The sequence below is a fragment of the Diorhabda sublineata genome, chromosome 7 (assembly GCF_026230105.1).
Source record: "Diorhabda sublineata isolate icDioSubl1.1 chromosome 7, icDioSubl1.1, whole genome shotgun sequence".
Classification (NCBI taxonomy): domain Eukaryota; kingdom Metazoa; phylum Arthropoda; class Insecta; order Coleoptera; family Chrysomelidae; genus Diorhabda; species Diorhabda sublineata.
Window position 1 is genome coordinate 22714036 of NC_079480.1, and position 25752 is coordinate 22739787.

At 30.5% G+C, this 25752-nt stretch overlaps 3 protein-coding genes across 9 annotated transcripts; 1 reads left to right on the plus strand and 2 right to left on the minus strand.

The window, feature by feature from the left end:
* Positions 1-1246: 1246 nt before the first annotated feature.
* LOC130446201 (zinc finger protein 239-like) lies at positions 1247-4815 on the minus strand. Its single transcript, XM_056782287.1, has 3 exons — positions 3555-4815; positions 3166-3500; positions 1247-1618 (listed from the first exon to the last, which is right to left on the minus strand). Exons 1-3 carry the CDS (start codon positions 4654-4656, stop codon positions 1295-1297), a joined length of 1761 nt encoding a protein of 586 aa, XP_056638265.1. The 5' UTR covers positions 4657-4815; the 3' UTR covers positions 1247-1294.
* A 1219-nt stretch (positions 4816-6034) lies between these two features.
* LOC130446202 (kelch-like protein 18) lies at positions 6035-9441 on the minus strand. The gene is made up of 10 exons (XM_056782288.1): positions 9044-9441; positions 8563-8693; positions 8364-8504; positions 7825-8013; positions 7599-7769; positions 7191-7547; positions 6973-7139; positions 6661-6772; positions 6480-6587; positions 6035-6416 (listed from the first exon to the last, which is right to left on the minus strand). The coding sequence occupies exons 1-10, from the start codon at positions 9230-9232 to the stop codon at positions 6206-6208; spliced, it is 1776 nt and encodes a 591-aa protein (XP_056638266.1). The 5' UTR covers positions 9233-9441; the 3' UTR covers positions 6035-6205.
* LOC130446203 (reticulon-1-A) lies at positions 9429-25529 on the plus strand. 7 transcript variants are annotated; one of them, XM_056782290.1, is made up of 5 exons: positions 9429-10594; positions 14843-14878; positions 20185-20601; positions 21655-21760; positions 21864-25529. In XM_056782290.1, the coding sequence occupies exons 1-5, from the start codon at positions 9853-9855 to the stop codon at positions 21916-21918; spliced, it is 1356 nt and encodes a 451-aa protein (XP_056638268.1). In that variant the 5' UTR covers positions 9429-9852; the 3' UTR covers positions 21919-25529. The 7 variants fall into 7 exon arrangements, with proteins under 7 accessions (XP_056638268.1, XP_056638269.1, XP_056638270.1 ...); XM_056782292.1 differs by lacking the exon at positions 9429-10594 and adding an exon at positions 12533-12954; XM_056782291.1 differs by lacking the exon at positions 14843-14878 and having other exon boundaries at positions 9756-10594.
* The last annotated feature ends 223 nt before the right edge of the window (positions 25530-25752 follow it).

Consider the following 25752-nt stretch of genomic DNA (forward strand, 5'->3'; position numbering starts at 1 on the left):
ATCATGGAATAAAAGAAACCTAACCTAACCAAATTGGAAACAACTTCAAGTGAGAATCATTAATCATCCTCCATTTATTGACCTTTTATATATATAATTCCAGTCATAATACATTAGATTTTTTCAAAAATAAATTATAGAAAATTTTTCTCAGTACGTCTCTGTTTTATTTTCTATTCATACCACAGATCACTCATATTCAAATAGTTCATGACATTATTTCTTAAAACCAAATTGCTGCCATCTAGTGAGCTGAATCTTAACATCTATCATATACTAGCAATTTTATCTTCTTTACCGGCGCAAAATTCAAATGTTATTTCACGCTAATTTCTACTATTTCCTTATTTATAATATTAATAAACTCATATTCAAATACTTCCAGATAAAACTTTTTTTTTAATAGAATTTTATTCAACATGATTGAATATCAAAATTAGTTTGTTTCTCTTTATTAATCATCCTTTATGTAGTAATTTCTTTTTATAGAGTCTAATAGCAGTGTTGCCAGATTGAGAATATATTACTAATCAATTATTAGTTGTCTACGTTTTAATCCGGTAAGTAATACATATTCGTAGATCTTAACAAGCCGATACTTTTGGAATTTATAGTAACAAGTTTACATTTTGAATATTTGTACTAATGAAATGAATAAAATAATAATATAATAAATAATCTTGAGTGTAATTGAAACTATTACTCGCGTATTATTCATAGGAAATTACATCTTGAACGTTGGTAGCTATATTTTCATCAGACGATTCTATCAGAATTTACTCGTTTTATATTAGCATTTTAAAAAAAATTAATTATTATGATTATTAATTTAATTATCCTCATTGATTGAAATGAATATAACCATAGTAATTTAAGATGACTGTGATAGGAAAGTTCAAAATTTATTTAGTATTCAGTATGACGTTGAGGGGGAAGTATCATGCGTATCGGTAATATACACATAGGCGTGCGTGATTATTTTTTCAATTGGGTGTGTAAAGGTATCAAATAATTGATTTAATGCATTTCAGTTTTAGATTTTTTATTATATATTAAAAAAAGGTAAAACTTCCATTTTAGTAATGAAAATAGTCGATGGGATGTATATTAAGTTGTAAATTTTCTTTCTTCTGTGTGTTTTTTTTAATAAATTTGGTTGTTTTTCATTTTAAATGCATTTTTATTTGTATGATAAACAAGTGTTCTCAAATTTCGTACACTAAAGGTAAGTAATGAAAAAAAAACAATAAAGATAAAAAAATTACTATATTACAATATATTTACAAACGATAAATTATTCAGTGTACAAATCCTCATCGTCTTCAGCTTCAACAAACTCCAAATTAGAATCATCTTCTATAATCGCAATAACTTCGTCGTAACCTTCATTTAAGTCTTCATTCTCCTCATTTTCCCTCATCAAATCTCGATGGGCTATTTTATGGTGCATACTTAGAATGCTCTCTTCGATAAAAGTCTTATTACAAAATTTACAACCGTAAGGTCCTCCGTGTGATAACAAATGAATTTTTAGATTGTGCGTTTTGGAAAAACCCTTTTTACAGTATTTACAATGGTAGGGACGGTAACCGGTATGGATATATTCGTGACATACAACCTAATTAAAAAAAATACAGTCAAAAATAACGCCCGTTTTTACAGGCGATCGATTTCAACTTAATTTGGGATTTTGTGTGTTGTTTTAACACGTTGAGTGACGCTGAAAAAGTCCTAGTACCAAGGATCGGTGGAATAGAGGTCCCCCATCGTCAAAGTGGGTTAAGTTAGGTAAAATTTATGATAAATTGAGTTTAAAATAAGTTAGATGAGGTTCAGAATAGGTTGGGTTATGTTAGGTTTCAAAAAAGTTAGGTTAGGTTAGATTTGATGAATTTAGATGAACTTTAATATAAGTTGGATTGTTAGGTTCGATAAGGTTTAAAAAATGTGAGTTGAATTAAGGAAAAAATTGATTTAAGAAACATTTAATGAATGAATATTCATAAATATGCCCCCAAAACAATAATTTCAAAAGAAAAACAAATTAAAATTGTTGGTTTTTAGTTTTTCCGGAGCCAAAAAAGAACCACAGTAAAGTTACCCTAACAAAATAACGATTGAACCCTATATATATATATATACAAATAATGAACATTTTCCATAACTTTTTTCCAGAATCCAAAATACGATGGGAATACAATAATATTAAATTTTATTATTATATAATAACCTAGCCCTGTATTTTTTCATCATAAAACAAAGATTTACAAAAAACGACCAAAAATTATAATTTTACGATTATCTGGAAACGAGGGGAACGCGATAGAACGAAATTACTTCAATTTGATTACAAAATAACGACTGAACTCTGTATATTTAGAAATAATGAACATTTTATATAACTTTTTATCATAAATCCCGACCCAAAAATATGAATTTTATATTCCAGAACCAAAACATACGAGGGAAATACGATAGTATTCAATTTTATTAGTATATACTAACCGAAACCTGTATATTTTACTATGAAACAGAAACAGATTTACAAAAAAACAAAAAAAAATTATAATTTTACGATTATATACAATTACAGAAACGAGGGGAAAGCGATAATATGAAATTACTTCATTTTTGTCACTAAATATTGATTGAACCTTGTATTTTAAGAAATAACGAAAATTTCCCTTCATAATAACGAAGATTTGAAAAAAAACACTCAAAAATGTGAATTTTTCGATTCTACAGAGCAAAAAAAAGGAGGGAACAGCGATAGTTTAAAATTTTATTAAAAAATAGTGTTTAAACCCTGTAGTTTTAGACACTATTTTAACATCCATTTTCCATGAAAAGCAAATATTACCAAAATAAAAATGTTACCAAAATTGTTATTTTTTTCATTTTCTAGACCCAAAAAATACGATGTTATTATACGAAATACTGACCAAATCCCTGTATTTATATAATTAAAAACGAAATTTCAATCAAATGATACTTAAAATCAATCAATCAACAAAATTATATAAAGAAGGTCCAAGAAGTTGGAAATAAAAAAAATCTTAAATTATTTATATTTTGAGAAAATCTGTATACTAAAAATAGTAATTTCAACAAAAAAAATCAATGGATATTTAGTTAATTATTACACATAAAAAAAAATTAACTCACCTCCCCTTTAGACGAAAAATTCCTTCCACAATATTGGCACTTGTACGGTTTTTCTCCCGTATGTGTCCTAAGATGCCTATTCAACGAATTAATCATCCTGAACCTCTGGGAACAATATTCGCAATGATAATTCTTCTCCCCTGTATGCAACCGCATGTGGTAAGTCAAAGCGTTGGCGTAATTAAAATCTTTACCGCATACGTTACACAAATAAGGCCTAACGTTCGCGTGAACACCTAGATGTACTTTAAGATGGGCTTTAGTAGAATAAGTTTTATCGCATTGATCGCATTTGAACTGTTTATCGGCGTGGCGCAGCTTGTGATTAACGAATTCTACAATTAACAGAAAATTTAATAACAATTCAACCCCCTGGAAGGGTCACTTACTTGATCTAGTTTCACAAATAGTTCCGCATACTTCGCACGTGAATGTCTTTTCGTTTTTCTGGGTGTGCGTTCTCCTGCAATGATTGTTCAAAGAACGATTTGAAGGGAAAATTTTCTTGCATATGCTGCAAGGAAATTTGACTTCCCGTTCGAATTCGTCCTTCGGTTCGTCGATTTTCTTACGTTTCCTTGTTCTTCTCCTTTTCGGTGGATCTGTTTCATAGTCATCGTCTATTTCGCCTCGATTTATAATAAAGGATTCTATGGTGGTTTTATCGTAGGAATCGATTTCTATGTACTCCAAATTATCATTTGATTCCATTTGGAAAATACTCCGTTTCAAATTTTCCGAATCCGATTTAGTTTCACTGTTTTCGTTGCTATATGAATCTTTATCATTTCCATCGATTTCTTCATCTTCTTCTTCGATGCTTTGTTCATTTTCAGTTTCGTCGCCTTCTACTTCAACTACATACTCCAATATCTCTTCGGCATTTTCATCTTCCATACATTCACTTTTAATATTACCCATATCATCTTGATAATACTCTATATTATCATCACAATTTTCAATTTTAATATTTGAATTATTAACGATAGTAGCAGATATTTCTTTCCCCAATTTATTGATAAAACTCTTATAATCCTGTTCTTCTGATTCAGGATTTTCTACTACGACCAGTTCGTTCAAACTATAACTTTGATCTTTAATTATCAATTCAACAGATGAATCTGAATTTTTTATTTTATTAACTGATTTATCACAATTTATTTCACTGGTGTCATAATAAGCGGGAGTTGAATTATTAAAAATATCTTTCAATTTCTTTTGTGAATCTTTGAATTGCGTTATGAATTGTAAAGCCATTTTAAGAAAACTTACACACATCGGGCAGATACTTTCCGGGTATTTTCCGTCTAATTTTACCCTCGAAAATGTTGTTTTTTCTAAAGCTTCCAAATAAGTTTTCGCTTGTAAATTATTCTCACCTTTTAACTTATCGGTTAACTTGAACATGATGCTTTTACTTTGAGTTAAACAAACCCGACACATCGACACTATTTTTGTTCCTTCTTTATAAACATTTCGTGTTTTCGGCATTTTATATTCAAAATTTTTTGTAGCAATACAGTAGTAAGTCGATTTTTAAAGATTCGACCCAACTAACACAATGTACGCTATAAAATGACCAAATATAAAATATATTTTTGACCTGATTCATCAATGACATATGAACGCTCACTTGTCTCTGGTGACTATGAAAAAGTGAAATCACAAAAAATTGATTAGATCCATCCGAGTACACTCGGAACACATATAAAACGTATCTTCAGTTCTATGAGTAAATACTACCATAGATAAATAAAAAACGTAAATCCAATTATAATTTGAAGAACTCTTCTACAAAGAGTTCCTTCTGAACGAATCCTTTTTATAGATCCCCTATGACCTGTATATCAACCATACTGAGTTCTTAAGCTAACAATTCTGTATATTCCTGATTGTTCAAGATTACAATAAATCATACTCTGTGCTTTAGACTTATTATTGAACAATTATATCGAATTTCCTAAATTAATTTTTTATTATTGTTTAATTAAGTTATAAAGTATTAATATAATTTATTTATCTTTTAGTGAGCTAAAAGGAGTTTTCGATCCGATCCGATTGAAACGAACGAAGTAATCTGATCATAACCATATGATTTAATCCTTTCTCCTTTATAACATTGTGGATAAACGCAATTAGTTGACGGGTTCTCTCTTTTCTTTTGTTTTTTTTAACCTCAAAAGTAATTAACTAAAGTACTTAATTTATTTTAGATTTTTCTTATGAACAGTGTAATTGATAGATTAGTGAATTTAGTAAATTACTGAACTACTCAATAATGAAAATTATTAAACAACTGATTTAATTTAAGTTGGTAATAATAAAGATTTCTGATTGGTTAGATCATAACCGGCTTTATTTAAGTCTTTGACATATGATTTGAATATTGTGTAAACTATAAACAGTATCATTTTGTGATTTCTTATATTCGTACTTGCCGTTATCATTTCATTAAATCTTAATTACCTTTGAGACTAGTTTGAAAAAAAAACTAATATATTATTAGATTTTGTAATTCGTTTTCAAAACGAAGGTGTTTAGTGGTTCATTTATTATTTAGTTTGTGATTTATCATTTCAAGATCTCTTTAATTTACCTTTTACTTTTTATTGTTGCCTTTAAACTTTTTTAGTGATTTATACATAGTGAAATTGTTTAAAACTTAATGTTTTTGTTTTGTGGGTCACTAATATTGATCTTAAAAACTATATATACTGAGTGTTTTAAAATTTCTTGAGAGAACTGGCAAATATCACGTAAGTTTGTTTTATTTATTTTAGTTACATTATACTTGGAAGAATAGAGGATATTATGTATTAAATACCTTTTATGCTTGATATTATATGGGTTAATGGTGTAAAAATACTCATTTATAGATGAAACGAAAAAAAATTACATTAAATTTTTATTTATAGCATAAATTCAATACATAATATATTATTTTTAATTATAAATATTGGAATTTCAATTATATACAAATTTTAGTTATTCTCTTAAATATAAAACATTTTGTTCTTGCCAATAACCTTTTGAATCAACTTCAAGGTATCGAAATCACACCTAACCCGACACCTCCTTCGTGAGCTATCATATTGGCCGCGTAAGTCCATTTATCAGATTTGGGGTCATACACTTCCACGGTGACAAGGTTAGATATACCATCGTAACCCCCTACTGCCCATAATTTCCCCATATTCGCCGTCAGAGCTACGCGACTTCTTTGGGCGTTCATCGGGGCGACATAAATCCATCTGGATACATTAAAAAAATGATTTACAAGTAAATTTCGTTAATTTCAACGATAATTTACTCACTTATTAGTTGTGGGGTCAAACATTTCTACAGATTGGAGAAAGGAACTTCCATCATATCCCCCACAAGCGAATAGCTTACCACCCAACATCGCTACACCCAATCTACATCTATACAAAGAAAAATATAGTTCACTTTATATACGGGGGTGTTCGAAAAATTGGTACAAAAGCTACTTATTACCTTTTAGTGAGCATTGGAGGAGCCTCCGTCCAACTGTTAGATGTAGGATTGTACCTTTCAACTGAATCAAATATAGATAAACCATCATGTCCTCCCAATGCATAAATATAACCTAAAATTATTTTAAAATCCCTAAAATCGTAAATTAACGCCTCTATTCGTGTATATTGCTAGCAAATTTAACGGTATACGAGGTGTAATGAAAAAAATACGGGAAAGGGAAAAATGATATGCAGAGGTGATGGAATACCTAAGAAAGAGAGGAATACAAGCTTGGAAAACGAAAACACCAAATAGGAAAGAATAATTTACCTTGGCAAGCAATGACAGCCCCGGCACTTCTCGATTTATTCATCGGCGCCAACGAACACCATGAATTGGTACTAGGATGATACCTTTCGACCGAATTCAACGACGTCACACCATCGTACCCTCCGCAAACGTAAATTATATCACCCAAAGCCGTAGCTCCCAAAGCACTACAACAATACTGTTAACAAAAAAACAAAATTAATAAAACCGCTATTTACCTTCGTTTACATATCATCGGAGCCACCATGGACCATTCGTTTTTGTTGGCGTCGTAAACCTCCACGCTGGCCAATCTATCTTTACCGTTATAACCCCCAAAAGCGAACAATTTACTTTTGATAACCGCCACGCCTAATCTAGACCGCATCATCGACATCGAAGGCGCCATATTCCATTCGTCCTTTTTCGGATCGTAATATTCCACCGTGGATAGCGAATCACCGTGTTTATTCAATCCCCCCACGACGAATATGTGACCTTTGATGTCGCACACCCTCGGTTCGGTGCGGAAACTTTGTATCAGAGCCCTTCGTTCAGGGATCAAATGAAAAGTTAGAGCCTCGTCCACTAGATCTCTAAAAAATTGTATTAGAATATTTTTAAGTAATAGTTCCAAATATACCTACCGACATTGTATGGAATATCTGATTTGTTCTTCGTTTCTAACCCTATCCGTTATGTATAAGGGGGATAGTAACGGTAGACGTACCAGGGACAATAATTCCGGTAAACTGTCTTTTCTTATTTCAACGTCGTGTTTCACCCATCTCATACACGCTTCGAAAACTTGTTCTTCGCTAATACGAATAAGAATCGTTATAATCGCGACGATATTTCTGTTATATTTCGTACCTGTCAACTCTGAGATCGTTTTTAATCAACAAATCTTTTATTTCATTTAAAGATAGATTTAAATATTCTTCGTGTTGAGAAACTTCGTGAAAATACGACTCTATATATTTTTCCGCCAATTCTGCTAACGTAGAACAACCTAAGGAATCAGCGAAATGTCTAAAACCTAAAGCGTTCTGTGGATGTATCCTATAAAACAGTTTTCGTAATAAATGTTGACATTTAAAGTGAAAAATGGCGGAGGACTTTCATCGCGTGACTAATAATGAATCAAATCAAAATTCACGTCTAGCTGGTATCAAAAACTACAGTGGGACACGTGTCTATGAGCTCGCGCGTGTCGTGTCAGGTCGCGCAGCGTCGTCAATACAAAAATTCACCAAAAACAACACAGTAAACAAAGCTTACATCAAATTTAATTTTTAATATGATGGATAATTCACAATCGTCTCTTTTTATGGTAATTACTGTCAATTTAAAGAAATAGTCATAGATTGAGTAACGTGACGAAAAACCTCCACCGATTCGACTATATTTACCTTTGTAATAAAAAATTAGCACAAGCGTCTCTAACTTTATTTAATTGTAAATAAGACGCTCCGATCATAATACTTTGCACATTGTTTTTATCTAAAGTTACTTTTCCTGTATAAGCGAAATTTACAAGCGCTTCTAACGCCCTGTAATTAGAAATTGTGATAAAACTGAAGAATATTTTGAAAAAGAAAAAAATCTTACATGGCGTCTATACATTTTATTTCAATTTCCTTATTTCGAGATTCAATCATGTCGTTCATGAACATCGCTTGAAAATACGGAATGGTCGAAGCTAAAACTATCTTATGAGCACTAAAATATTGTCCTTCCACCTTAAATTCCAATAAAAAATACGAGAAGTGTTTTAAAAATCAATTAAACTTTAAATTATTTGTATAGTATGTTTGACATCTAAGAAAATGCCTTCATTACCGAAACCAATATAAATATCGATAAGACCCAAAAATCTATGTTAAAATAAACATTTTTTTCCCCACACCTCTCTTTTTCACACTACAAACTACTTTTTTTACTTTTACTTCCTATAACAAATGTACATATTTGAAAATAGTACTTTATGTAATAATTCACATAACAAATCATACATTATATACAATTAATCAGTAATAAATTTTGATATAAACAATTATATTGTCTTGCATTGTTAATGATAAATTCTAACCTTTAAAACGACATCACACAGTTTCCCTTGTCTTCGGATATCGGCCATAACGGGAAAAGCTGAAGGAAACAGATCATTTTGTTGAAAAACTAAATTTTCGTTATTCATTTCTAAAACGTTACGAGTTAAATCATGAAAATTCCAGTTCGACTTGTTATCTTTGCCATCGCGTTGTGAACTAAATTCCATCTCGCTTGACAAGTATAATGTTAATTTTGTATTGTCACATAGAGACAAATAATTTATCCAAAATTTTCTTTATGTTTGTTCACAATTTTCTTTGTTAGATAAAAACATACACATAAATCATTTTGTGTATATTAACATATAAAGATGTAATTACTAAAAACAACACAGAACATGAATAAAGCTTTATTCGTAAGTTGGGTTCGGAATCACTGTCAAAAATGTCATTCGAGATTAGTTCAGTTATCAAGTTCTATATTCGCGGGTTACATCGATTGCGTTAATTATTGATTATTACGTAAAGTATGGTTCACATTTTAATAAACGTAATACAGTTTAAAACTGAAGCAATACATTTGTTTTTTTATAATTATATAAAAAGCGTATCAACATAGAAGCGTTCAATTTGACACTTATAATTACTCGATGTTTTGCAACAAGAAGTAACTGTTTTGTGTGTAACCAATCAGATATCGGCAATTTGACGTAACACGAAATTTGTTGGGGGAGTTTCAAGTTTGGAGCCGAGTTCGAAATTAGTTTACAGTGACGAGTGATATAGAAAGAGGTAGGAATCTTTAATATACATAATAAACGGTGCTCCTGATATTTTTTCTTAAAAAATGGAACATTCTAAAGAAACTGAGCAAGGATTGTTTAATATAAAAAGGGAAGTGGATTCGATGGATGATTTCGAACATTTAGAACACGACTCGAGTCCATTACAGGATTTATTGGGTTTAAAATCGGACAAAGAGGTGACAGCACCTGAAACAGTTCATGAGATCAATAACACGCCCAAGACCGCGGTGAGTGATAAAACCGGTGGAGCTGATTTGTTAGCCTCTTTGGAAGAACCTTTAATTCCAGAAAAAATGAATAGGAATTTATTAGAAGACGATTTTCTTGAAAGCGAACACAACAAGGATAAATTGGATCAATTCTTACATTCTCCTTTCGACCACGGAGATAACAAATTATCGTCTGCAAATCTAATAGAAGCCGAAAAAGTGAGTGAACCGCAGAAGAAGGAAGTTGATCAATTTTTAGATTTCGAACAAAATGTCAGTGATTTCAAATCTAAATTACCTGAGGATACGTTCAAACCTGAACCTACTTCAACTCCGCCGGTTCATCCAATAGAACCCGAGATAACTGTAAGTCCGAGTGTTCAAGTTCCAGAACGTCCAGTTACAAATGAACCAGAAAAAACTATACCTACAGCTACGGCTCCAGTTGTGGAAAAAAAAGTGGAAATTCAAGAAAATATAACGAAAAATGTTATAGCAGATAAACCGGCTGTAGTTACACCGGCTAAAATAGCTCCCACTGACGCTGCAGCGATTTTTTGTCAAATGGGTTTAGGTAAGTAAACATTTATAACTAAATATATTAAATATCGTATATATAAACTAGTAAGTTATGTTTTATTTGTAATATGAGTGGTCAAATATAATCTACAGATATGTTTAATAAATCTTTAACAATAATTAATAATTGTTTGGTTGTCAATGCTTTTAATATTTGATAATGAATCTACTATAAAAGGATTAGGGAATTATCGTGTGCATTTGCAGCTTCCCTTTAATTTAATTGTAAGAAATTTATGTTTCATGCCAGATGATTTAATTCAAGGTCAATGATTCACCTGTTTTATATTTGTAGATGATCAAATTTTATAACAACGAGACTTGCATGTTGACATTACAATTTAAATTCTAATAACTACCTTCAACATTGAAATTATCTAACAGAAAAGTTATGAAAACGTTTATTTATACAAATAGTTTTGGAAATAACCTCAAAACTTTTATGTCAATCAATAATATTTCAAATAAATATATTTTCATCGTTAAGATTTTGTGTCAGGCATGTTTTGATGTTTAAGTTTCTTTTTTCTTTTTATACTATTATAATTTAATTCGTACGTATAGTTGGAGTTTTTGTTTTCATTTTCTATATACGAGGGTTTTGAAGAATGTTTCCGATCTCTATATAACGACGTCAGTCTATATATGTGGGAAATATATTTGGGAGGATCAAAAACTGAGATAAGCAGTTCCTGTATGAATGTGGGATTGAGATTAGAGGCTATCGGTGTATGAAAGATGTCTATATTTAGGAAAAAAAGGGTTAGCATGACTGGAAAAGTTAAAAGGCAACTTAGTTCAAAGTGAAATGGAAAAAAATGTCTGTTAGGTCGTAAATTTTTTAGACAACCCTCGTAGTTCGAGAAAACGAGTTTTTCTGTCCAAATTTCTGTATTTTTTCACTTTTAAATATCAGTTTTGACCGTAAGATAGGGGTGAAAAAAATTACTAAAAAGTTTGTTTTTAAATTTTGGAAAAATGGTTAGAGCTAGAAAAAAAAATCAAGATCGAAGTTGTAGATCTTTCAATTTTACACAAGAATGGTCGTTTGAAGTTTTTTACAAAGTTAGGTGGCCTATGCAACTTTTTTTTCAAAATTACCTATACCAGCAAACACTCTAAATGATGAAAATAATAAAGAAATGTTTAATTCTTAAGAATCGGTTTTAGGTCTCTCCTAAATCCACCCCTGTGTGATGTATGCGTGAGGGAACAAGATTTAATTTTTCTAATTATTTCTAATAATTATCATCTAATAAGGGACGTATACGTATAATAGAAATAAGAGAAATTTTATTATCAATTTGTGAAAATTAATCTTAGATTTCTCCTAGATCCATCTCTGTCTTATAGAGAAAATGCTTAATTCGTAAAAATCAATCTTAGATCCACCCCTGTTTAATAAGACAAACCTAATTAGCAAAGTATACGTCAGGGGGCGTTATCTAATGATTTTTTATCCACCCCTGTTTAATAAGACAAACCTAATAAGCAAAGTATACGCCAGGGGGCGTTATCTAATGATCATAGATCCACCCCTATTTAATAAGACAAACCTAATAAACAAAGTATACGTCAGGGGGCGTTATCTAATATATTTACAATTTTTACCGTATTTAGTCTATAAACACTCTATATAATAGGAATGAAAGAAATTTTATTATCAATTTGTGAATATCAATCCTAGATCCATCCCTGTCCTATAGAGAAAATGCCCAATTCGTAAAAATCAATATTAGATCCACCCCTGTTTTATTAGACAAACCTTATAAACAAAGTATACGTCAGGGGACGCTATCTAATATATTTACAATTTTTATAACCTATTTTTTTTATAAACACTCTGTATAATGGAAATGTATTTATAAAATATTATTTCAGCATATTAAATTCTTTTTTATCAATACAAAGTCTATATTGTCTTAATCACTTGGAGTTTGTTCTTATTGTCATAGTACCACGTCGGGTACTTAGTTTAATTTATCTCGGGTCGATATAAACACCGACGCCTGCTCAGTTGTATACAAATTTATCCGGTAGGTAATTTTTCCCCTATTACGCATACTCCATCCTGTAAGTTCGATCAACACGGCACCGTGAAATATTTTAAATCGTATTTAATAAATTCGTGATACGAAGGTACCTTCAATAACAAGGTTAGGGTGTGGATTGTTTTGGTTTTTGTGTAAAAGTGCATCTTATAATCGTATATATAAATGTCTGAAGATTTGAAGAAGATGGCTAACGAAGTCGTACAAGACGTCATTAATGGTGTCCAAGAAGCAAACATATTAACCGGGAACGACAAAGAAACATGTTGTCAAAGATCGTTGCTTTGTGTTTTATTCAATCCCAGTACGTATTTGTTTCAAATTTCATTATTGTGGGTTAAATTACTTGTAGATAACCTTGACGTTTATTATGGTTTAACACCTAGATATTTCGATATGGGTAAATTCCACAGATTTAGATCGCGTTTCGAAAAAGGTTTTTTTTTTATATAATTTTTCTGGTATTTCTTATCAAACTTGTTTTTGTATGAGATAAAAGTTTTAACAAGTTTTAATTGTTAACTGTAATGGTGGTAGGGGAAATAACAACTGGGCGTTATTTATATATATATATATATACAGGGGATATAGGAAATAAGGAAATAACTGGTCGTTATATATATATATATATATATATATATACAGGGGGTATAGGAAATAACAACAGGGCGGCGGCGTTATGTATATATACAAGGGGTATAGGTAATTTATGTACAGTGCTACAGATTTGTAATATTGGATAAAAGTTGATAAATAACAAATGAAATTGAAATAAATCAATTTAAAAATCTTCGTTTCCGTTAATTGTTTAATTTGATATATAATGTGAAATTAGTTATAGTTCGATAGATATACACACGGTTATTAGATGAAACACTATTTTTAACTAATTTTTTTCTATTATGTAAAAAAATTGTCCTTGTAATAAAATTCAGTGAATTGAATTACGTAATACACAAAAGGAAATCTTAAGTGTTATCAGTAGAATTTTAAATCATTAACCTGTTGCTAGGGCATGTAGTATATGGTTACTAATTGATAATGAACACAAATATAAAAAAATCGAGAATACGTGCAATGCAAAATGGTAAAATTCACTCATGAGCCAAAAAAAAAAATATTTTTTTCTTAATAAAATCTTGAAGTTATTGGTTTAGCTTCCTCGTTTATCAACTCTGGGGCTTTACTGGAACATTTTGAATCAATAATCTAACGATAGAAAGTTTGTAAACTTCTGTTAAGCCTTCTTTAAACCTCTGGGGCTTCACCAGGATCACAGGCTTACTACCATCATTAAAATATTTTTAATGGTAGATCCCATTGCTAATGTAGTAGTTTTTGTCGTTTATTTTGTTTAAAAATTACAATTCTAGTGAAGAATCTAATTATTTTTTTATCTACCCTTCTTATTAGTTCATAGTTGTTGTTACTTGCATTTTTAATTCTCGACGGTTGGTTAGTTAGGCCATTGAGCACATGAGCCTTCAGATAGGATCGTCGTGCCCCACTTGACGTTACCAAATACCGAGGTTCGTTGGCTTAAACCTTTAGGCTCGCCCAGAACCTCGATCGTGCGAGCGCTCGGCACTCCGGATCTTCCGTGATGCACATAGTGTCGAAATGGCGTCTTAGATGGCAGTGTCCTGTTAGAAATCGGATTGCAGTAACACTTTGATGTTGGGATCTACCATTATGCGGTTGAAAACAGTTACGTAACGACCACGGGCGTTAAGTGGAACGTATCTTATTTTGTAAGTTGTCTTTATTTATGTGCAGTGACCTTATCGACGTTATTTTATACTTAGGTTGACATAAATCGAGATTCTTTACAGAATTTTTTTTTGTAAAGAAAGGAGGTTATAAAAATTATTTTTGTCTTCGTTTTATTTTCTGTTATAAGTATGTTTATAATAAAATGCAGTTTTTTTTTCTAATATCAAGGTTAGTTAAATTTTTTTATGGTATTTATGGTTTGATAATCTTTTTTACAAACATTACGATGTTTGTCCTACATAAATATTTTATTACGTCGAAAAATTGATATTGATGAGAAAAATAAATCACATATAACTAAATCGGGGGATTTAGAGGACTAAATTCTCGTTCTATCTTTACTCACATTTTTTGCATGCTGTAAATTCTAATAATAATTCAAATTCAAACATCTAGCTTATACTAATATTCTTTTGTAGATGCATGGTTTAATCCTGAAAAATTGGATCCCAAAGGTAAGTGTAATGTAAATTTGTACATAATTATACTGGGTGGAGCGAAGAAATTAAAAAAAAAACACGTAATTTAGAATAGAATCGTTAAAATTGTAGAAATTTGTTAATTTTTCATTTCACACATCAATACCTTGGTAAAAAAACATTTAGATGTTTGTCTAGATTGTAGTATTGGGATTGGGGGGTGCTAAAGCAAACTGTGTTTACAAAGTGGTGCTGCTAGACCATGACCAAATGAAACTATCCTGATGGAAATGGAAAATTATCATTAGGGATATTTCTCTAGATACGTTAAAATTGTCACTTCTGGGGTGTAGAAAAAATCTCCCTGTACGCAGCCCAAATTCTATCTCAACTGGAGGGATTTGTACTGGCCTACAATTATCCCGATTTAACCTACATGGATTTGTTTTTGGATTGACAGATGATAATAATCATACGCACAACTGTTTTGACATTATTGAACGTCTGGGTGTTTTTGAGGTTATGTTAAAAGGGGAAATTTACTAATAGATGAATTTACATGTCGTCTGACCTAACCTATACCACAATTATGAACTATTTCGTAAAATCTAATTAAAATGTACAAATTTACGAGTTTACCGACCAAAGTAATAAAATATCTTGTATATTTAAAATTAATTGCGGAAAATGATAATTTCAGTATGTTTATAATAGAAAATAAAGTTGGTTACGGTGTTTGCATTTTTGAACGTTAATGACATCATTAAAATCACCTTAAACTTATTGTTTGCAAAGACGTAATTTATTTGTTGATGTTTCTATACAATATATATACACAGTGCTGCCAAATCTGATTTAAATACGACTGTGTATCAAAATTTTTCGTAATTACATAACGTAATCAAGTGAATGATGATTCAAAAAGAAAAAAAATAATGGGGAAACAATAGTTTACGGTTCATGAACAAAAACTATACAGAATTGTGAAAAAAAAATCTGAAAAAGTCCTATTTTATTCAAAATACAATAAAATTTGAAATTGTTGCCGTAAATCAAGACCACCCCGTACATTAATGGTGCATTTATTTTAAAAATTATTGATAAATTTAAAATTTTTCTCTACAATTTTTGTTTTGACAAACTGTTTATGGGCATTTGTAAATTTGAAAAAATATACTTCGTCGATCTCCCTCGTATCTAACGATGACTCAACGTGATTAAATGTACTGACTCGGTCAATAAATTTTGCAAATAAACATAAATTTTATCTTCATACTTCGCTGGAGAACGATTTCGAAATATTTAAAATTGTAATAAATATACGAGGTGTATGAAGAAAGTAATGAAATCTTTCACTGACAAGACTTTTATCTCTAGGTCATTAACCTTTGTATGTCTTTTAGCTGTTTAAATTGAGATATGAGAAATACTCAAATTATGATTCTTGTTAATTTTCTGAAACAATTAAAAAAAACATTCATTCAAACTTAATTTTTATAACTTCACAAAATTTTTTCTTATGATATCGCTAGCTAAATGAAAGTAACAAAGGAAATAAATCGGTCCAGTACAAACACGATGTTGCTGAAATGTTTCCAGTAGTATTAATTTTTTTTACATTCCTCGAATTATTAGGATCATTGGAAGAAAAATATATTTTTTTCGAGATATATCGAGAAAAATAATTTATAAAAAATATTTTTTTTTCTATATTCTGTGCTTCAGAAAATTTTGAAAAGCGGTTCTATTTTTTCTTATATATCAACGATTTAACAATTTTTTGTTAAATGTCATAAATTTTCACAGTTTCAGTTATCCGATTTTCTATCAAGTTCTATTTTTGTATTATTTTCACGTTGCCAAACTCGATTAAACAGAATCTTTCAATTTCAAAATATACTTTAAGTTCATCGGCCTTATTCTCCTAAGAAACGCTCATGTTTTACAATCATTACATTCTGATTATAAAAAAATATTTCTATTTTTAGAAGCCTTGTATATTTTATCGCATTTTCTGACGCTAAATTTACAAATGTGTCTAACTTTGATAAGCTAAGCAGTAAATAACCAAAAAAATATATATTTTAAGAAATATTATAAACTTGACAACTATGTAAATAAGTCGTATATTACAATTATGGCGATTCTCTATGTCTCTTTCTCTCTCTCAAGTCACAAAATCGTTTTATTATAATAAGATATAATAAATCTTCAATATTTGTAATTTTTTGTGAAAAAACTTGAAAAAAAATTTATTTGTCTTTTTGTGCAAAATTACGTAATAAAAGTTTGGTTTTTTTAAAAATCACGAATCTCTAGACATCGTCCGTTAGGCTAGACGTAGCTTGTCACAATAAATATCGATTTTCCGCCATTATCTAGGAAATATCTCATTTGACGCAGTCGCGTTTAGCTGCGCCATTACCCGATTTATTTATTTACTTACAAACTCGATTTTTCCAACAAATATTCTTCCTTACGTCCCTGCAAGGAAGATTAAAAAACAATATTTTTAATCTAAAATAATATTCAGCTGTGAGTATATACCTATCAAATCGTTCGTGGAAATATAGATTTGTGACTTACGGGCTTTTTGCCAATACGAATAATCTGGGTACTGAAATTTTCGTAAGAAGGTTTTATTAGTAGTGAATGGGATAGTTAAGATGGACACGCTGTTAGAAAATTTAATGCAACGAGATCAAAGTGAGTTTTGATACAATTTTTATTTTAACTCAACGTGTGTGTGTGGGTGGGATTTAGAATTCCATCTATACCGAACGGTTTTCGCTAGTGTCGTATCGATGCAGGTCTCTTCCTAGGTTATATTAGCGAAGTCGGGAGTATTTTCATGGAATTGTGATTTTTTTTAAGTGATTGCCTCATTGGATACGTGTTTTTTTTTGAAAAGTAGGTTATAATTTTTTTTGATTACCTAATCAGATTGCATGTGGATATTTTTAAATTCGCTTATCCCACAGATGAAATAGTCTAGGATATACGATGTAACATACCATTAGGATATTTTTATTATTTATACAGTGTTGTCATGTTTCTCATAAATATAAATCAAATGGATAAAATAGTATTTAAATGGATTGTAATTCAAAAGAAGTTATGAAGCATGACATAACGGTGGTAATTAATTTTAAAAATGATTAAATTAAACAGAATTAACGAACTATTGTTCGTTAATTGGCTTATTAACCAAAGTATAACGTCTAGAAGAAGTGAAACGTGAATGAAGTATAAACAAGCAAAAAAATACCTAGCAACTCTTAATTCAGCTGCTATTTATATAATTTAAAATATTTATATTGGTATAGTCAGTTTAGCGAGAAAAGTAGAGTATCTAATTGAGAGCAATAACAATAAGGAGTTACAGGGTGGATTTTTTTACATTATATTTATTATCCATTTGTAGTTAGATATGTGTAGACCTATTGTACCACTATTTACTCCTAAAATTCTATTTTTTGCTCCATTTTTACTTGAAATATGATTTTATCCAAAAAAAAAAAAATTATAACAAAACCAGTAATGAAAAAAATATTACTCTACGTTATAGTTTATTTATACTAAATTTTACTAAATATCTCGGAAAATATTGATTTTAGAAAAAATAGTTTCAAACAAAAAAAGAAGCTCATAAAAAGCTCTACAAAAAGGGTTATATACATTTTTTACGTAAACCCATTTTTTTGGCTGTTGAGAGCCAAAATATCTTGACAGGAGTCGAATTGACCAACCTAACCTAAAAATTGTTGTCCTTGAAGGAAGTTAGGTTAGGTTAGAAAATGGAAAACCAATTGTAGAACCTAACAAGTATCAAAATCGCTTGTCAAAATTAATTAACAAAAAAATTATAAGGATAATGTCAACATTTATTGAATTAAGAAGTCACGTGATTAGAAAAATGTATTTCTAATACAAATATCAATTTTTCAAATTAAATTTCTGGATACGGGTAATAAAGCCATCTGTTGTGAAAATTGAGGAGAAAGGGGCTTCCCTACCCTGAAATTGTTAAAATCTCGCATCGGTTGTCCTTGACCTTCATTGAATCAATAGTATTATGTTGTATTTTATTTCTATTTGATTCTATATGATTTTTATATAAAAACATTTTGGCTAATATAAAAAATATAAATTATATTTTTCGGAACACCTCGTATAAATGAAAAGATAATACAAAAAAATTAAAATAAATACCTGCTTCGTAGACACACACTTGTGCCACGTTTCTTCCCAAGTGGAACCACGTTGCCGTATTGAATAAATTTAACTAGATAACGTAAATAAATTAAAAAAAATTAACACGTGTTTGAAAATCAGTATAAAAACTACTTATTAAATAAATGGAATGCATTAAATAATTTAATAAATTGATATATTTTTTACTATATCTGATATTCTTTTAATTAAATTTTTATTTATATGATATGATCGTCTTGCAACGAATGTAATGTTTGGCAACACTGTTGGCGATAACTGGTACCGAAGCTAAGAGAGTTGGTTAGACATCTCACTTATGCTTTAACTAATAGATTTTGTTATACACACATATGTTTATGTGTATTAGAACTTGATTTCAATTTAATCGATATTTTTTAACTAAAACATGGGTCGAAAACAAAATAAATATCAACAATACGTGTCTGAGGATTTACCTGAACGAGGTCCCGGTAAGATAATTCTTTTATACTTAATATTTCTTTCTTTATAGTAGTCACATTTTCTTGAACATATGGCTGACATGTTGTGATTTTATTTTCGGGATATTGAATCATTAAATTTATATATTGTTGTACCAAAACTAATTATTATTTACATCGTAATTGTTGAAACTTGATTCATAAAAATTCGAAATTAATTATTTATTACTATAATTATAAATATCATTCATATAAATCGAATATATATATATGTAATTTATGCCGATTGTTCCACGCAAGAACTTGTAAATTTGAAATATGAATTCATTCGATGTTAAAGATCATAATTGAAACATATCTTGTATTATGATTTATTTGTCTTAATTATATATTTATATGACGAGTAGGTAGAACCAGCTTAATAATAATTTGAAGTAAAATGTTAAAGTAAAGTAAACGAGTTAAAAAAAATAGGTTGGTAGACTCACAGATCGCTTACGATTCGCTGGTGCAGGTGTTCTGTAGATCAATAGAATTCAATTATAGTTTGTATAGAGTTGGGAATTTCCATTTGCACTTCAATGAGTTTCAAAATAACTGTTACTTTTCAATTGACAGATGCAGACCGAAGATTTTTTATACGTAATTTTTTCTTGTGTTAATGTTTATATATAATTTTTTTTTCAGTGGAGAGTCTGATCTACTGGCGCAATCCAAAAAAATCCGGCCCAGTTTTCGGTGGTGTTCTCGTCGTGCTTTTGGCGCTGACTTATTTTTCTTTAATCAGCGTTGTAGCTTACCTTTCGTTCTTCGCTCTGGGCGTAACCGTAGCCTTTAGAATTTACAAAAATATCGTACAAGCCATACAAAAGACGGGAGACGGACACCCATTCAAGGAATATCTCGAATTGGATATATCGTTATCTCAAGATAAGGTTAATCAATTCACCGCTGTCGCGGTTGCGCATATCAATGCCGCCATATTCGAACTCAGGAGGTTGTTTTTGGTCGAAGATCTAGTCGATTCCATCAAATTTGGAGTTTTATTGTGGACTTTAACTTACGTTGGAGCTTGGTTCAATGGAATGACACTAATTATTATCGGTGAGTTTTTTTTTGTTGACGTTAGCTCGGAAATGTGAAGATTGGGAGGGGGTGACATCAATAAGTTTGTAGTTTGACTGATAGGGGTCGCCAAATGCACATAATTTCGAATTACAGCTGTCGAAATACTTGAAATATTTTGATTTGTTGAAAAAAAGTGTTTTACTTCATGTGAAAGTGTTTTTTGATCGTGGAAATGTCTTTATGGCATCATGGTGGTACGTTGCTAAAATTTATGGTTTTTAAAATCCAGGACCATGGTGATAATCGGATCAAAATGGTTGGACTGGACTCTATGAAAGCGATCAGTAACGGCGAAAACCGGATCCGAAAAAGTTCCCATGGAAAGAAAAATCCATCTATCGAAGAAGATGTAACTGGAACCAAATAAATTCAAGGTTTAGAAAGCGACTCTTTGCAAAAAAACCTTTCTCCACAAATAGATGGAAGTTTGGTTAAAAAAATTTGCTTCCCATTTACTGCCACCAATTTTTTGTGTACTTCATCCAACGTTTTTACCAGATTTTACTCCTTGTTACTATCTCTTGATTATGAGACCTGTATAACCGATTCGGACGTGTTGAAATAAATACGAGAACCTGAAAATGAGTAATGAGATTATAAAAATTTTCCACCATCAAGTATTTTTCTTCAATATGGATTTCCACATGCGTTTTACTAAATCTTTGACAACAAACTTGTTTGGTTATCTCCAATGTATTCAAAATCGACATTTTTTATCCTGGGAAAAAGACGAAAGGTCAAAATGGCGTTAAATCGGGCGAATGAGGTGGCTGTGGTAATACCAAAATCTTACAGGCAGCGAAAAAATTGATTATTTGATTTAGCAAGCAGCAGATGAACATCTAACGCGCAATTAAAGAAGAACTAACGATTTTATGTGCCTGAAAAAAATATGTCTGGAGAAAACGGTGTTGTCACATCACGTTGTACAAGTTTCGTCGGCGCAGTGCTGCCATGAGCGCCTCAAAAAAAATCAGTATCGTTCGAAATCGATATTTAAAGTTTCTATTTCGTATTTAATGATTTTAGGTTGGGTAGCGTTATTCACTCTTCCAAAAGTATACGAAGCTAACAAGACTCAAATCGACGCCAATCTGGAAGTGGTCAGGACAAAATTGGCCGAAATTACCACAAAGTAAGTTTTTTCGTCCTTTATCAACTTTGGATGTCGGCGGAGCTTTTGACGGAACGCGCTTGCTTTACCAGAATTGGGTGTAATCTTTTCTTTTGGTTTTCAGGATAAAGGCAGCTGTACCGGTGGGCAAGAAGGGCGAGGAGAAGAAGGAGCAATAAATGATTGGGGGGAATCTTGCATAAGACGAGAACTCATATGTACTATACATTAATTTATTATTCCATTCAAAATGTTCTTATGTAATTTTTCCGAATATAATTAGTGTACATATATAAGATGTTATTTTAACATTTTTTTAAAATTTTATTTTCAATGTTATTTTTTTTTGTAATTCATATCGATCGATATGAATTACAAACTTAATTTAAAAAAAATGTCTAATATAATTTTTTGCTTTTTTTTTTAAATAATTTTTATTGAATTTGTTAAGTGTCAATGTTGCTCAAAACCAACGAAAACGAATTTATTAATAACTCGTTTTGTATTTTAAATTTAAGAGCAATTTTGACAATTAATTTTCCATCGAAAGATTCGTTTGTTGTTTGGTTGACGAATATTAATAGAAAAACGATATATAAGGCCCTGTTACCAAATTGGAAGATAAGGCCATGCTATCAGTGGAAGGTAAGGCCCTGTTTGTTGATTAGAAGGAGAGGGCCTGCTATATAAGTCTAATGAAGTTAATTTGATATATCTATTATTTATTCACTAGTAGGGCTTTTTGGATTTTTTAAATTTTTCTAGTTATATCGTGATTTTTCAATTTGATTTATCAGGATCTTTGGGTATACTCTTAATAGTGGAGGAATTGGACTTTCGGATTGTTTTCTATCGTTAAGCGTGTTTTAAAACTGGTACTAAACTAAATAAATGAAAAAATTTTGGTGGTTAAAGAGATATTTTGAGGTATTTTCAATTTATTAATATTCTCGTGAAAGTTGTCTACTTCCTTAATGAGTCACAGAAACTAAAAAAAAATTCAAAATATTCAATTATGACTAAAGAATTTCAAATAACTTTAAAAGTACTATAAAAAAGTTTTCTCCCTTGCTGAGTCCTCCAAATTTGAGAATGATATAAAAATGTCAAAATACTTCATTGATAAGTCACCAATAACATAAAAATAGTAAAAAACAAGTCGAATTCTTTTATTCAATGACTTTGTAAATACTAAAAAAATGTCTATTTCCTTGATGAGTCATAGAAACAGCAAAAAAACTCTTGAAAAAATTTGTCAAAATCTTCATGTATGACTAATAGATGTTTCAAATGTCTATGAAAGTACTATAAAAAAATGTTTGATCCCTCGATGAGTCCTTAAAACTTGGAAGTGATAAAAAATGTTTAAATTCTAAATTGATGAGTCACCAATTACTTAAAAATAGTATAAAACAAGTAGAACTCATTTATTAATATTAATGACTTTGAAAATACAATAAAAAAATATATACTCACTCCCTTGATGAGTCACAAACACTTCAAAAAACTGAAAATTCAAAAAAAAGTCAAAATCATCATTTATGACTAATAGAGGTTCCAAATGACTTTGAAAGTACTGTAAAAAAATGTTTGATCCCTTGATGAGTTCTCCAAACTCGGAAGTGATAGAAAAAGTCAAAATTCTACATTGATGAGTCACCAATTACTTAAAAATGTTCCATCTCCTGACGAGTCCTCCAGACTTTTTCATTGATGAGTCACTAATATTTTAAAAATAGTATAAAACAAGTCGAATTCATTTACTAGTATCAATTACTTTGGAAATACTATAAAAATGTCAAAATTTTCCGTTGATGAGTAACAGAGACTTGAAAAACATCATAAAAATGTCTACTTCCCCATTTGTTAACCAATAGATATTTTCATTGACTTTGAAATCAAATTTCTCTACAGATTAATTCCTGTTGGTAGCCGAACATCTTCTATTTTTTTTTTCGAGCCTAAATATCATTGGAATCCATTAAATTCCCAGTCCCATTTCCGTTTTTTGGTAACGTCTCGTTTGGAAGGAAAAACAACAAACGAATTATCGATTAATCGATTATTGAAAATCGCTCGTTTTAGGATAATTTTCGAATGAATCGGTACGTGGTTTAAACGATTTTGTCGTCTCTATATGTGATGCTGTAGTTTAGTGAGCACGCGAACTGCATTGAAATCAATTTTTTTTTCCGTTGATATTTTTAAAGTTGAATTTATTAATTGATATTTTATTGATACGGTGTTTTAATACACCTCATATAGATATTAAAAAATTGTGTTAGTTGAATAAAAAGAGGGTGGATTAAGCCGGTGACACACTGCGCGGCTTTTGCCGGATCGGGATGAAAAATAAAACGAAGTAGCCGTGTCGCTGCAAAAATATTTAAATCGTTAAAATATCATAATAAGTGTTGTTATAGTTATTTTTTTCCCCATTGTTGGCTACCATTTTTCCTTTACCAAATAATTCTTTTTTATCATAATTTCGTTTGTTTTACGATATAGTGTCGTTTAAAATTTATGTTACTCAAATTTCCTAAAATAAAATGAGAGGATTAAGCAGGTGATACCCTACGCGGTTTTTGCCGGACCGTACAAAAAAAAAGATAATTAAGCTGATAATACACCGTGCGGCTTTTGCCGGATCGCACAAAAAAGAGCGAATTGAGCTGATAACACACTATGCGGGTTTTGTCAGATCGTACGAAAAAAGGGAGAATAAAAAAGGAAAAGATTTCAGTCGGTGACAGACGCGGTTTTTACCGGATCGTCTTAAAAGATAGAAGATAAAGACGATGACACACCGTAGGATTTTCGCTAGATTCAACGAAAAAAAAAGTAGATTAGGCCGGTGACACACGTTGCGGTTTATGCCGGATTCACACTAAAAAAGGTGTAAGAAGTAAGTCGAAGACACAAACGCATTTATTACCTAATCGTACGAAATAAAAGAATTTAGTCGATAACACACCGTGTGGTTTTTGCCGGATCACATGAAAAAAGAATCAAGACTGTCACATAGGCGCGGTTTTTACCGGTGACATATTGCGCAATTTTTACCGGATCGCATTCAAAAATAGGGAAAATCAAGCCGTTGACACACGAAGCGGTTTTTACCGGACCGCATTAAAAAGTAAGGAAAATTAAGCCGAAGACACGGGGCGATTTTTACCGGATAGTACGAGAAACATTATTTATATCGTTAAAATATTATGATACGCGTTATTTAAAATTATTTTTTTTAATATAATTTCGGTTTTTTACGATATCGTGACGTTTTAAAATCATATTTTCCATTCTTCTATCACCAATGAAGTAATATCACGTGACTTTATGGACAGTTCAGTTTCGTTAAGCGATCTCGTGTGAACGACCCTTTATCGGCGATGATTCCTCGTTTATTTATCCAATCATTTCGATCACTTCAGTTCGGTTATGTCGAAATAACTGTCAAAATCGAATGAAACGAAATTTGGTAACCTCACAATTACTAAGTTTTCCTGCACTATAACGAGATAAAAATTATATATTTTTAAGTAGAATTTGAAAAAAAATATATATATACGAAAATTTTTAATGTCTTTGTGTGGAAACAGAGATTGTATCCACTATATATATTAATATAAAAGGTTAATGCCCTCTCGTTTATAATTTAGAAGAAAATTTATAAAAAAAGAAGAATATTTGATATGTCAAAAATGAAATTTATTTCAACTGTTGCGAACTTTTATATAGCTTTGTATAATTTTGCTTTCGAAATTATCATTAAATTGTTTATATCTGCTTATCTGTTGGTTTTATTTATTAAAAACAATCAGCGTGGGTGCGTGTATGGAGATATCTGTCAAAACCATCCTAGTTATCGACCTTAAAATTTCCGCCACGAGAATATGCATTTCCGAATAAGAACAGCGAATAATAAACTCTAAATCATCTAAAACATTTTTAATTCAAAATTAAACTTTATTTGGTTTTATATCTACATTTCCTTGAATTCATTTCCCTACGAT